Source organism: Telopea speciosissima, chromosome 9, assembly GCF_018873765.1.
Source record: "Telopea speciosissima isolate NSW1024214 ecotype Mountain lineage chromosome 9, Tspe_v1, whole genome shotgun sequence".
In the NCBI taxonomy this organism is placed as follows: domain Eukaryota; kingdom Viridiplantae; phylum Streptophyta; class Magnoliopsida; order Proteales; family Proteaceae; genus Telopea; species Telopea speciosissima.
The window spans coordinates 2,964,179-2,976,662 of NC_057924.1; the positions used below are offsets into that span (position 1 = coordinate 2,964,179).

The 12,484-nt window shown below is 37.3% G+C and overlaps 1 protein-coding gene across 1 annotated transcript; it reads right to left on the reverse strand.

Annotated features, from left to right (window-relative positions):
- Positions 1–10,656: 10,656 nt before the first annotated feature.
- Positions 10,657–11,061, reverse strand: LOC122640228 (cysteine proteinase inhibitor 1). The gene has a single exon (XM_043833378.1). It carries the CDS (start codon positions 11,059–11,061, stop codon positions 10,675–10,677), a length of 387 nt encoding a protein of 128 aa, XP_043689313.1. The 3' UTR covers positions 10,657–10,674.
- Between the last annotated feature and the right edge of the window lie 1,423 nt (positions 11,062–12,484).

Below are 12,484 nucleotides of genomic sequence, written 5' to 3' on the forward strand. Positions count from 1 at the left end.
TCGACCCCCTATTGTGAGAGGACGACAAGACTGTGCCAGGGTGCACAACCGCGCGAAGATGCACCACCCGACCACCATGGACCAAATTTTTAGCCACAACGGGAATATTGGAGATGATTGAAGAAAATAATATTAAGGGGAGGGTTCTCCGAGCAAGTGGTAAGAATACAGAAATGAAATGTGATAGAATGGTTTCGGACATAAGAGGGTAGCAAGGTAATTTCATGTAATGATGAGAGAGAGAGAGATTGAAAGGATGCTACTGCTACTATACCCTCCCCTAACCATTTAGGATACTAGTGTAACCTCTCCTAATGAATTTTATCTTTAAATTTAAAACCCCAAAAAAATACAAAATGCAAAAAATATTTTGTGCAAAATGCAATTTTTTTACCCCAAAAAAAAATCTGATAGGAAGTTATTATCTAGCAGAGCTAGGTATTTATCCCTATTTTTTTTCACTCTTTTTAAACTTAATTTTGAGGCACTTCCCTAATTGTTTGGGATCGAAAGAGGTAGCTTTGGAGACAAGTCTACCGACAATCAAGTAGAGAATTCCCTAATTGTAATTTATTTTTATTTTGGAAGAAAATTGACACCCATTTTTTGTCATATTAAATAGGGCTCATGTTCTTTGTGCCTCAGCGTAGGTTGTGTCCATACACATGGGCCTGTCACTCAGGGGCAGGGTGATCATTGCGCTCACCCCCATGTTTCTGGGCACAGTCTGCACCCCCGGCACAGAGAACATTCTCCCTATTAAATATTAGATAGATCTAATCATTTGATACAAGAATTTCCTATCAGATTTTTTTATATATATATAAGAAATTTTCTATCAGATTACAATTTTACATGTGAAATTTTTAGTTGCCTAACAAATATAAGAATTTTCCCATAGGATACATTTGGTTGCAAGGGAAATTAAAAAAAAGAGAAGTAAAAATTTTCAAACCCAAAAAAAGGAAACTTGTGTATTCATTACTCAACATGATTCTATAAAACAACTTAAATTTCCTACAATATTTAGTAATGATATTTTTAAATTTTAATTTTTATTTTAATTTTCAAATTCGAAGAATTTGGATGCAAATTAAAATGGAATTTAATGACAAATATAAAATAATTTAGAATTAGTAAGATAACCATGTGGGATAATAATTACAAAAATCCCTTCTTAAGTTTGAAATTTTCACTTCTCTTTACTTTTATTTATCTTACAACCAAACGGAATTTTAGTATTTTCAAATTAGGCAAACTCTCTCATGTTGTTCAAATGTGACTAAGTTTCTCAAACAATTTTTGAAAGCTAATTTTTATAAAAATCAATAATATATAATTGGTATAGTTTTCCATCTCCTCATGTTTGGTTAAGCACAAACTTTAATGGATGAGCACATGTAGAGATGAATGACAAGGTGAATATTCATTTCCAAAATGAGAATGGCTGATTCCACTAATATATAATTTTTATGACAAAATGCTGCAATATTGTATACATGCATAGCCCAATAGATTTGGTACAAAATCCTTGAAAACTTTTTTTTTTTTGTGTGGAAGACCATATATGGGTGATGAAGGGTGGGTCCCATTCACCTCCCTCCCGGTCCCCCCCACCCCCCTCTTCTTACACCTTAGCACAAAAAGAAAAAAAATTGAAATCTCTCATTTGGTTCCACTTCAATTCATCCCACATTGTTCCAACACTCTTTTGAAATATGAAAATAAGAACAAACATGCATATAAAACAGGGTAAATTACACATCAGCTCCTGGTTTTCAAACGAAACTCAGATCACCCCCTGGTTTTTGAAAAAATTCAAATCATCCCCTGATTTAGACCCCAATATGACAAATTAGTCCCTACCGTTAGTTTTATGCTGTTAAGTGATGATGTCAGCCAGTTAAATAAATTTAAATTCCTAAACTACCCTTGACCAATGTTGAAGATGAAGGAAGGGTAGTATTGTAAATTTAATTCTAATGTTTTAATACAAGGGTAAAATAGTCATTTCACACCAATAACTAATAGCAGACTAACATCATTACTGTAGAAGGAGTGATTTGAGTTTTTTCAAAAACCAAGGGGTGATGTGTAATTTACCCTATAAAATAATATAAAATGCATGCACAAAAAAAATTCCAACATATATTAAAAAAAATTACACTATCATTGTGGAATCTTTCAGAAAAAAATAATAAATAAAAATTTTGCCCACATTTAAAGATTTTTTTTTTTTTTTTTGCATCTTCAAAATGTTGGTCTATTTAAAACCTTAGAGGCTTGAGTATAGACTAAAACATATATAATTTGATACAATACAACGAGAACAACTAGGAAAGCACAAAGTTAAACCAACTAACTATGGCAGTTAGTGCTATTTAAAAGTTAGATTGTATTGCAAGTAAATCCCAAATTAGCCTATTATATGAATATAGATTCGACTCCCCCCTCCCCCACTTACACACACACAATTTATACGAACCCGAATCACCTAATTTGTATGTATGCACCTCACATATGGTTAGGTGATGACATGTATCATTTTGTTTTCATAAATATCCTTTTGCACTCTTAATGGTAACAAGGAAAGGTATTTATGGAAGCAAAATGACACATGTTATCACCTAACTTTACATGAAACATACACGCACACATAGGTCTTGCTAAAAAACTCTCAAAACATTATAATTGAGAGTGATATTGATCACCCCCACCCCACCTTCAGATAGCAAGAATTTTAATTTTGGATCATAAGGAGCTATTTGTTGTTTCTCAATCTCTACTTTAAGTTTAAACCATATTGGAGTTAGGCAATTGGTAAAATTATACCATTAAAAAGTCTGAAAGTACAAAGAGATTAGACTCATGGAGGTGCAAAGACATACATTTGAGTGTATGACATTTCATGGAGGGATAAATTATTGAATTTGAGGTTGAAACTTAAACATGGTCAATCCAAACTATAATTCAAATAATCGAAAATCGGCAATAGGATCAGCCTCCACCAATTCCATAATGATTTATCCGCTCATGATTACGTAAACCATGATCCAAACCATTTCTTAGATATCCAATTACTAGATATCTTCAAATCATTCTTCCATATGGAAAAGTTAATACTCATAGTCGCAAATCATCTGTCACCATGCATGGTGAGAACAAGTTTTTTCCTACTTCTTGTTTTGTTGTTGTTGTAAAAGAATAAATTTTGAAAGAGGTTTCCAACGTGGGAAGAATATGCTTGGCATACCATTAAGGGACCTTTCTCTGCTCCATTTCCTGGGCTGCTCCATTTTCTTCAAGTTCCTCTAATAGAGAGGGCGGAAACGACCACCCTACCCTTACCCAAACACCGTTGGGTGGGGTCCACCCCCCTATTAGAGGAACTTGGGGAAATGGAGCTGGTAGAAAACGGAGCAGATAAAAATACTACTAATAGGTGTCCTAAAAAAGGTATCAACCACGGGACCCACAAATTCAAAATATGAGAAAGAAAATAATAAAATAACCCAAGTGAGAAGGAAATTGTACTTTAATGTTGTGAGAAAGTTTTTACCTAAATATTTTTATAATTTAATCGAAACAAATGGTTAGTCTCTTCCAAAGTACCAAGGGTTGAAGTAGGTACACAATGTAGATTATGGACTAATCAATGATGAGCATCAATTAGAACATGAGACCTATTTTTGTAAAATCCAAACTGCCCAACATTAGGCATCCATGTATATTGGAATAAAAAAAGCAAAACCCATTTTAAAACCCTAAACAGATCTTGACCAAACATGAGAATTCCAACTATGTTTTAATTTTTTTTTGGGGAAAGATTTCATACACGGTCATGTAAACTTTGTATGTGAAAGAGTGGGAGTTTCAAGGCATTAATTAATGGGTGAGTATTTATGATTTTTCCAACTTCTTGTGAGAGACCATCTCACGTACATGATTTACACGATCGTGTACAAAACCTTTCTCCTTTTCTTTTTTAAACTCTGTCAGAGTACCCATTTGCTTAAGTATAATCCAGTTTATTAAGAAGGGTTAAGAAATTGTTTTGGTTGTTTTGTTACTATATATCATTGATGAGTTATGCCCACCCTAATTAACCAAAACCATCTACTCCATCTAGTAAGTTTATCTTTTATAATTAAAAATTAACATAGGAATTTTGAAGGCATTGTGGATTCTATGGAAAATTTCTTGAGTTATATATACTTTGGGGAAAGTTTTCTGAATCAACAATGTACCTTAAGCCCAGAGAAATTAAACGTTAATTGTTAAGAAGAGGGTGTTCAAGTATTTATAAGTCTTCATATCGTGTTATTCACTTTTGATGTGAGATGGACACATAAGTGCTAGCATATCCTACTTGAACGGCTCAGATAACATTTTCCTTCCATTCTGTACATTTCGATTTTATAAACCATTATACTATAAATTGATGCCAAAAATTTTTTTAAAATTAATCTAAACCTAGCTTTTTAGTAAAGTAAATTGATCAAGCAATAATTGAATAGAGATATCTGGTGTGGAATCCAAATAATAAATAGACCCTTTAACACCTTCTTGCCCACTACCACCACCATCAGTTAGGGCGGCTTCTTGCCCATTCTACCTGCCAAACTAAGGCTCTTTCCACTTTCAAGACTCACATGCTATGCTACACATTTAATACTACAAAACCTTCCATTACCTTCTCTCTGTCTCTCTCTCTCTTACCTTTCCATGTTCCTCTTGTTTTCTCTCTCTCTCTCTCTCTAGCTTTAAAGCTCTAGCTAGCTCTTACCCTTTTATTTTAAAACTGTTATGGGTCATGAACTGTAACTCTTTGTGAAGACATTGATGGATATATTTATAAGAGCTGAGGGTACTCAAATCAATATCAACCACCCTTTTCATGTAAATGCTGTGAGTCTTTTGTAAGGTATGATGTAATAGTGTTTGGAGTTGAGCGTCCACTTGCTACTATTAATGGTATTCCTTGTCAGTGCTTTCTTGCAACTAGTTTGAGCTATTAAGTGTGGCACATTGGCCCCCTTTGGTCTTTTGTGGGTCTCTCTCTCCCTCTCACATACACACATACACACATATCTATCAAGTCTATCAAACTCGGAAGTCTAAGTCGATTTTAAACTGGTTAGAATCAAGTTGGAACTGGCCAGAACCCTCAAAATGAAATGGGAATTGACTACTTCGGAACAATGAGAATTGGGATTGGGCAATTCAGTTTTATTTTTTTTTCAATAAAAAGAATTCATTCAAGAACAGGACGTATACAACCTAAATGCCTCCAAAAACTAGTTCGTGGAACCAAGGATTGGATTGTGGTCACTCTATCTTATACGAAATCGACAAGGCCTTCCTGGTTAGGCTATCAGTAATTCCGTTGTTAGTCTTGGATATATTATTGGTGAAGCTTGATTTTGGTCCAGAAAGTGCATTTGGGATCTTCGAAGGGCTGTTTCGGTCTCAAAAAGACCTCGAATTGCCGAAAAATGACGTACATCACTACCAAAGGCTATGAGTTGTGTTGGGATCGTCAAGATCTTTGAAACGATATATTTTGAGACATATGTTATGTTTTCGTCCGATTCTGTCCGGTTTGGCATTTTTGGGTCTAGGGGCATTTCTGTACTTTCTCGGATTAGAGTTTCTCTATATAATGTTCTTATCGCTGGGAGAGAGATTTTGTAACATTTCCAAAGGATAGTGAAATCTGTTCTATTGCTCGACCATGGATGTAGTCCCCCATCTTGAGAGTGAACCACGTAAATTTCTGTTGTCGTGTGTTGTGTGTCTTCTCTATTTTTCATTTTTCTTCTGCAAATTGCCATTCTAGACGTTGTTTTCTTAACAAGATATACAAAAAGAAAGAAACTTAATGAAAAGTGATGGCTACACATATAATATCATGGATATCACGGATTATGGAAAGATTGATATCTAGTGAGGGTGACCACATGTGGGGTTTAAGCTCAACTAGGGCAACTTAACAATGAAAAACTTTATCATAAAGATGCATTAAAGGATTAGCCAAGTCCAATACAAAAACTTCACCAAAAAAAAAGAGTCCAATACTAAAATTAATCATTTTCCACAACTCTTCTCTCAAATCTCAAATGATAGCATCACCAAAACACTTTATAGTTGGTTTTGATGAGGCTCTAACCTCTTGGAAGATTGGATTACTGAACTCTATATATATATGTATATAATTTCAATCATTAGCCATTTTGAGTTGTCCGATGGCCACTGCCCAAAATGAGGTATTAAAGTTGGATTGTTATCTCTATAGAACTTAGTATCCATCATAACCCAAAGAATGTGGAAAAGTATATATGGACCATATCTTTATTCATTACATGAATATGCAAATCACTAAGTAGCCTGGTCCAACCTATTTTTGGAAGACTACTCCATTAGAACTAAGGAATTGATTTACAACACAACCAGTGTAGGTTTTATTACTTTTCTTTTTCTCAACTATGTCATGAGAATCTGTTGAACATCTTAGGTTATTTGTAGCCACTAAATAGACTTATAAATATGATCAGGGTTGTCTTTAATTATATGGTAAATGCAAGATCAGTTGGTATATCTTCTTATCTTATGAGCAAATGGAAGTGATTATCTCCGAAATGGGATAATCACAGGTTTTAAAGAGCAGAATCGGGATCCGGATCAGTTGGAATTTGTCCCAATCAGTCAGATTCTTCCCTAACCCTAGATATGCAATACTGGTGGACCAAATTATAGAGACTTGTAGTAATTGGGTTTGGTTGGATGGTACCAATGCAATCGAGTGCAAACTCCTGTTTCTTATTGAATTAACCGATCAATTGTCTATCAGACATTTAATTATTTTCGATTAGTCAATTTTTGCAAAAAAAATTTGAAATATTTAACTTTATTATTATTATGAGAATCAATCTACTACTTTTGGTCCCTATCTGTTCTGGCTGTCGAGTCGAGAATTCTTTTTTTGATCTCAATGGAGAGAGGTAGTTTGCCTACTAATGGCTGTCTTGATTATTAACACGTTCTTTTGTACAGAACTCAAGTCCCTATCAGAATGGTATCCTCGAGTACCTCTGAGGGGCTTGATGTCCTTTCTTCTTGACTCGTTTCGCAACGATGAAGTTAATTCCATTGATTCTTTGGCCCCGAGCCTCACTAGTGAACTTAGTTCTTTACTCAGCCTCAATGGGAGTGGTTCAAGCCAAGCCCCCCCCCCCCCCAAAAAAAAACAAACAAACAAACAAACAAAATCAATAGAAAGAAGCTCTGGCAGGCGATCCTAGCTTCTGGCTCTCTTGATCAGGTCGTCGTATTTTGGGGAGGTTCTCTACACATTGTTCAATTTGTAGAGTCTCTGGTTGCCCATTAGGAACTTGTGACTTGAGTAGGTGGTGCAAAGTGTCAAAGACAGGTTCCTCATATCGGTTTGCATCCCGCAACAAGTTTGCTATTTTTCCCAGATCCATAGCCCGTGATGATAGGAGAAAGTGAATGATCTATTCTTTTGAGAAGGAAATGAAGCAAAGAAAAGGCCTTACCATTACTTACTTATTGGGGGGGGGGGTATGGGGGGAGGATGATACAGTTTTTCAAAACAATTATTGATGTATAACATGCATATTCCTTCCCACACCAGCAAATATGTCATTTTATAGGAGAAGTGCTAGCGTACGTGTAGTGCTAGCGTATGCTACGCAATGTGACAGCATTCTTATCAGAAAATCTTATTGGTGGGCAAAATCGTCCGATCTTCAGATACGGTCAATCCATATCAATATCATTAATGACTAATACCGACACCGAAACTGTGAACTAAACTCCTTATGGAAATGATCTAGTTTGAGTTTGAGCAATTGAAATTGTGTGACAAATTGACCGTTGATTCTGATTACCTCAACGGTTCAACCCATTACCCAAAATCATGGTTTAAGACCGATTCAATTGACACGTATTGGTATCGATATAGATATCGAATGAGAGCAATACCGATATTGATACCTTAAACCAACTGGACCTGCCCCATTTACCTTGTAAAATTGGTGGGACATATTCATCACATGCATATTTCTTGAGGTGGTGGAATGGACGAATGGTGGATCATAGTCTCATTATGGTATTCTATTAAAGAGCAAGAGATTGTTGTTTGGTCGTGTAGCTCTTGCAGCAGTACATAGATGAATGAGAACAACTGCAAAGACATTAATACAGATGAAGATTTTTTTTTTGGTTTTTCAAAAGGGATTGAACAATAATTTCATATACTTCTGTGTTTTTTTAAGAAGTTGGATCATGGTTTGAGGTATTGGTATCGGTCGAGGCCGATTCCGAGATTTGACCGATTCAACAAGGTTTGATTGGATCGTCCATTGGATCGGCCTGTCTGATCCGATCCTTGACCAATCCAACTGAATATTTTTTTTTTAATTTTTTCAAAGTTTTTAAGTTTTTTTTTTAGTTTTTTATATTATCTTGACAGCTACTGATCGATACCAATCGATTTTGACCTATTTGATCCATATAATATCGACCAATCAGTTCTCGAGATCACAACACCCACCAACTCTGACCGATACATGACCCGATCCATAAAAAGCGATTTTGGGGGATTTTTTGATCGATTTGACCGATTTGGACCGATTCAATCCCAATCTTAAAAGATTTCAGCCATGACCGATCCCGAATCCGATACCTAGATTTTGAACCTTGAGCTGGATCAACTTCTTGTATGAGAACCACTCTCGTACACCCTTAAGCGCACATATGGAATCCACTCACTCTCTTAGATTCCATCTGTGTGCCTAAAAAAGGGCGTACGAGAATGGTTCTAAGAACCTGATCTGAACTCCTTTCTTAGTATTATCCTCACGGGAAGGAGATAAGATTTCTTTTTAGTTGCTTTTTCTAAATGAGGTCCCTAGCAGCCATTGGTGGTGGCGGTGCCTAGGTAGGATCTAGTACTCCCACTTCCACCTCACATGGTTTTTATCTTTTGGGAAGAAGGACAGGACAATTGACGATCTTATGGTGAGACCCACATCTAATTAGCATAGTGGGTCCTACTATGAAAAGAAGAAAGTTTTTCCAAGTTTTTTAAAATATCCCATCCCCTTACTTATGAATTGCTGTCCATCCAAAAGCTGTGGTTAAGGGATTTTCATTCATCTTTGATCAAAGGATAACTTATGCATGGTTATACTCTAGATAAGGAAAACAATTCACTTAACATTGAAATTTAACATGTGGTCAATCTAGATTATTTTTTAAATGTTCGAAGGCTAGAAGTATCACATTTGCCCTTCCACATTTTAGAACTATGTATAGTACAGACAGTGGCATCGATCATCGTCAATATTAAAATAAATTGGTCATATCGGGCTCAATCGTAGTATCATAGACCATTTTGACCTTCAAAATACCAATACATAGTTTTTGTACCATTTTACCCTCCCTTGTTCCGATACCCCACCAATATAATATCAATCAGGCATTGATACCAACCATGATAATACCAAATACAGATCAACCAATAAGGTCGATTTGATCTAGATTCCTTGAACCATGTCTTTTCGGACCAAAAAACTTTTCTCCAATGTTTTTATTGAATTCATCAATGGGTCCATCTTCGCCAAGGGTTCAAAACATGGAATCGGACACTAGATCGGTCCCTACCAATTTCAATTCGGATCAGAATCGAACCCCTAAAACCCTAGAATCAACCATCATAAGTCGAATAAAAAACCACAAAGATTCTAAGGATTTCACAATCAATGAATCGGCAAAAATCATGACCCATCAGATCCGATACCCAGGGGAGCATCCATCCATTGGGCTATGCCGCACATATCCCGATGGCTAACTAAGCACATGCCGGGATGTGTGCAGCACAGCCCATCCCTTGGATTCCCCTAGGTTCCCCCTGGGTGCTGAGCTTCCTTGAGAGGAGCCGGATCCAGTACTCTTGGCCAAATATTTTATGGGAAGTAGTTTTCTATCCGAGAGTGTGGTCTACGCCAACATTCCCATGTGTCTATCTCTCTCTTCCTCAAAAAAAGAGGGCAAAGATGTCATTTCACATGGAGAGGAGAGAGATAGAGTAATGGGAATGCTGACATAGGCCACACTCCCGCACAGAGAACTTTTTCCCTTTTTTTACATTATTATCCCTAACCTACCAGGATTGTCATGCCAAACATCCCATGTGCAATGTTGTAATATTGAAAAAGAGTTTTGTTGACGTTCACCAGAATTTTCACGGATATTCCATTACTGTCACCGACCTTTTCTACAAGCTCGTGACTTTCACAACATTCGATTGCAGGGGCCCATGACCCAATTGCATCACAGACAGTGAACGCCTCGATTTTCCCCTTCTTCAAAATCTCAAACTGTCCCATACAGAAAACCACTAAATCAAACCTGCAATTCTGTGTTGGGTTTCCCGTTCTCCATTATAGATAGTAACAAATAATCACGATCGCTTATGTAACTTAATAAACAGCAGAGGTATACTACAGAGACTCAAGAAAGGGGATGAGGGAGGGTTGGGGGGGGGGGGGGGGAGGAAGGGAAGGGAAGGCATCTTTCTTACAAACAGAAAGTAAGCGAGACAGAGACATAGTTTTTAGGGTTTACAGAAAGTTACAAATGGTATGGAATCTAGAGTTGCTTGAAGGAAGTGAGATTCTTAAAACCCTCCCATGGCCTCTCATAAACGACGGCTTGGTAATTGTTGGAGACGACACCGTCCTTTGCAGCGATGATGAGGCGATAATTTGCACCGGCGACGACTTGGGTTTCACCTTGAACCACACGATCGTACTTCAACTCTGTCTTGTACTCCTTGTTGTGTTCTCCCACCGCGAACTGAGCAATCTCTTGGACGTGAGTTTCGTTCACGTCTTTGATCGGCCTCCAGTCACCCACCAGTGCCGTTCTCCCGGCTGCCGAAGAAGAATCAAGGAGAGCAAACACCACCACCACCATCACTAACCAGAGAAGAATAGAAGATTGGGAACGGCTCTTCAACATCATCATCATCTTCATGTTTGTTTTAATTTACGTTTTCGCTATAACTCTTTATTTCTCTTTGGCTCTCTCTGCGTTCGTTTTTATAGTCGAGTTTGGTCCACCAGAAAGAGAGAGTGAAACAGAAACCGCGCTCTCTGTGGGACGGTACAACTGTTTGAAATGTCAAAAGTAGCCTTTGACCTTAAAAGACTTACATGTAACGGTAAGACTTTACACGTAACGGTAAGAAACGCCTCCGAAACGTGTCGTTTGATAAGAGAGACTGAAACGACCCACCTCACCACGACCACTTTCTTCAGTTCCCAGTTCCCGCCCCTTCCCTCCCCGGGCAACGTCTCTCGACTATTCCAAGTTTCCAACACAAGCACGCAGGAGCCGTTGATTACTGGGATCTACCCTTTGTGGAATTTGCCCACTGCATCCCCACCGGTCGTATGGTTGTGAGCTATACAAAGCATTTGTGGGACCAAATCATTAGTCAGTAATAGTCATGTCTTAGTAGTTAATATTAATAAGGAAAAACAACACTGTTTGAGAGTATGGCCTACCCCAGTGGTCCATGTGTCAATCTCTCTCTTTTCCATTGAAAAGACATTTATGCCCCTTGTTCGAGGGAGGAGAGAGACAGAAATAGGGAGTGACACTCCCAATAGAAAATCAGTTCTCATATAAATATTAGGGAGAGTGTTTCCAACTGGATAACAGAGGCTACACGGGCAGGCGAGAGCCAATGCACGCACCCCAATTGGTTCAATCAATAGAGAGCAGAGATGCCATTTCATTAGGGTGAGGAGAGATAGAGAGAAGGGGATGCTAGCGTAAGCTATGCCTCTGGATAGGAAACATTATCTCATAGGTTTCTTTGTCTCTCCTGCTATGAATATGTGGGCATCATATGAATGATATCTTTTTCAAAACAGTCATTGGTGTTGCCACTGTTGCATGCAAATTCTTTCTTACACTGGCAGTGTGGAAAACTCTCTCCTTTAAGTTTTTTAAAAAGTGCATGAGTATTTATTTTCCACAAAAAATACATAAACATGCTATTTTGTTTAGGTTTTTTTTTTATTTTTTTTATTTTTAAAACCGTATCATTGGATTGGGTTCAATTTAAAAAACGACAAAAAAAAATGGCAGGGTAAAAGATAATTTTTAAAAAAAGAGAACCCGTTGCTGTCCTGACTGTGCTACCGGAGGCTCTGGGGACATCGGAATAGGAGAGCACTTATCTTGGGGTGGGCATATTACTTGGAAGCTTTCAAATTTTATAATTTATTTTATATAAGTATAAAATTACAGTCATTTTGCTCCAATTCTCCTCATTGGAGTCGCAATATACAGTAAAGATTGGACCATTATCCTCTCCGGCTCCCCGCCCTGTACAATTGGCCGGTTCCTCTCATAGGGGGCTGGAAATGACGATCTAACCCCCCTACCC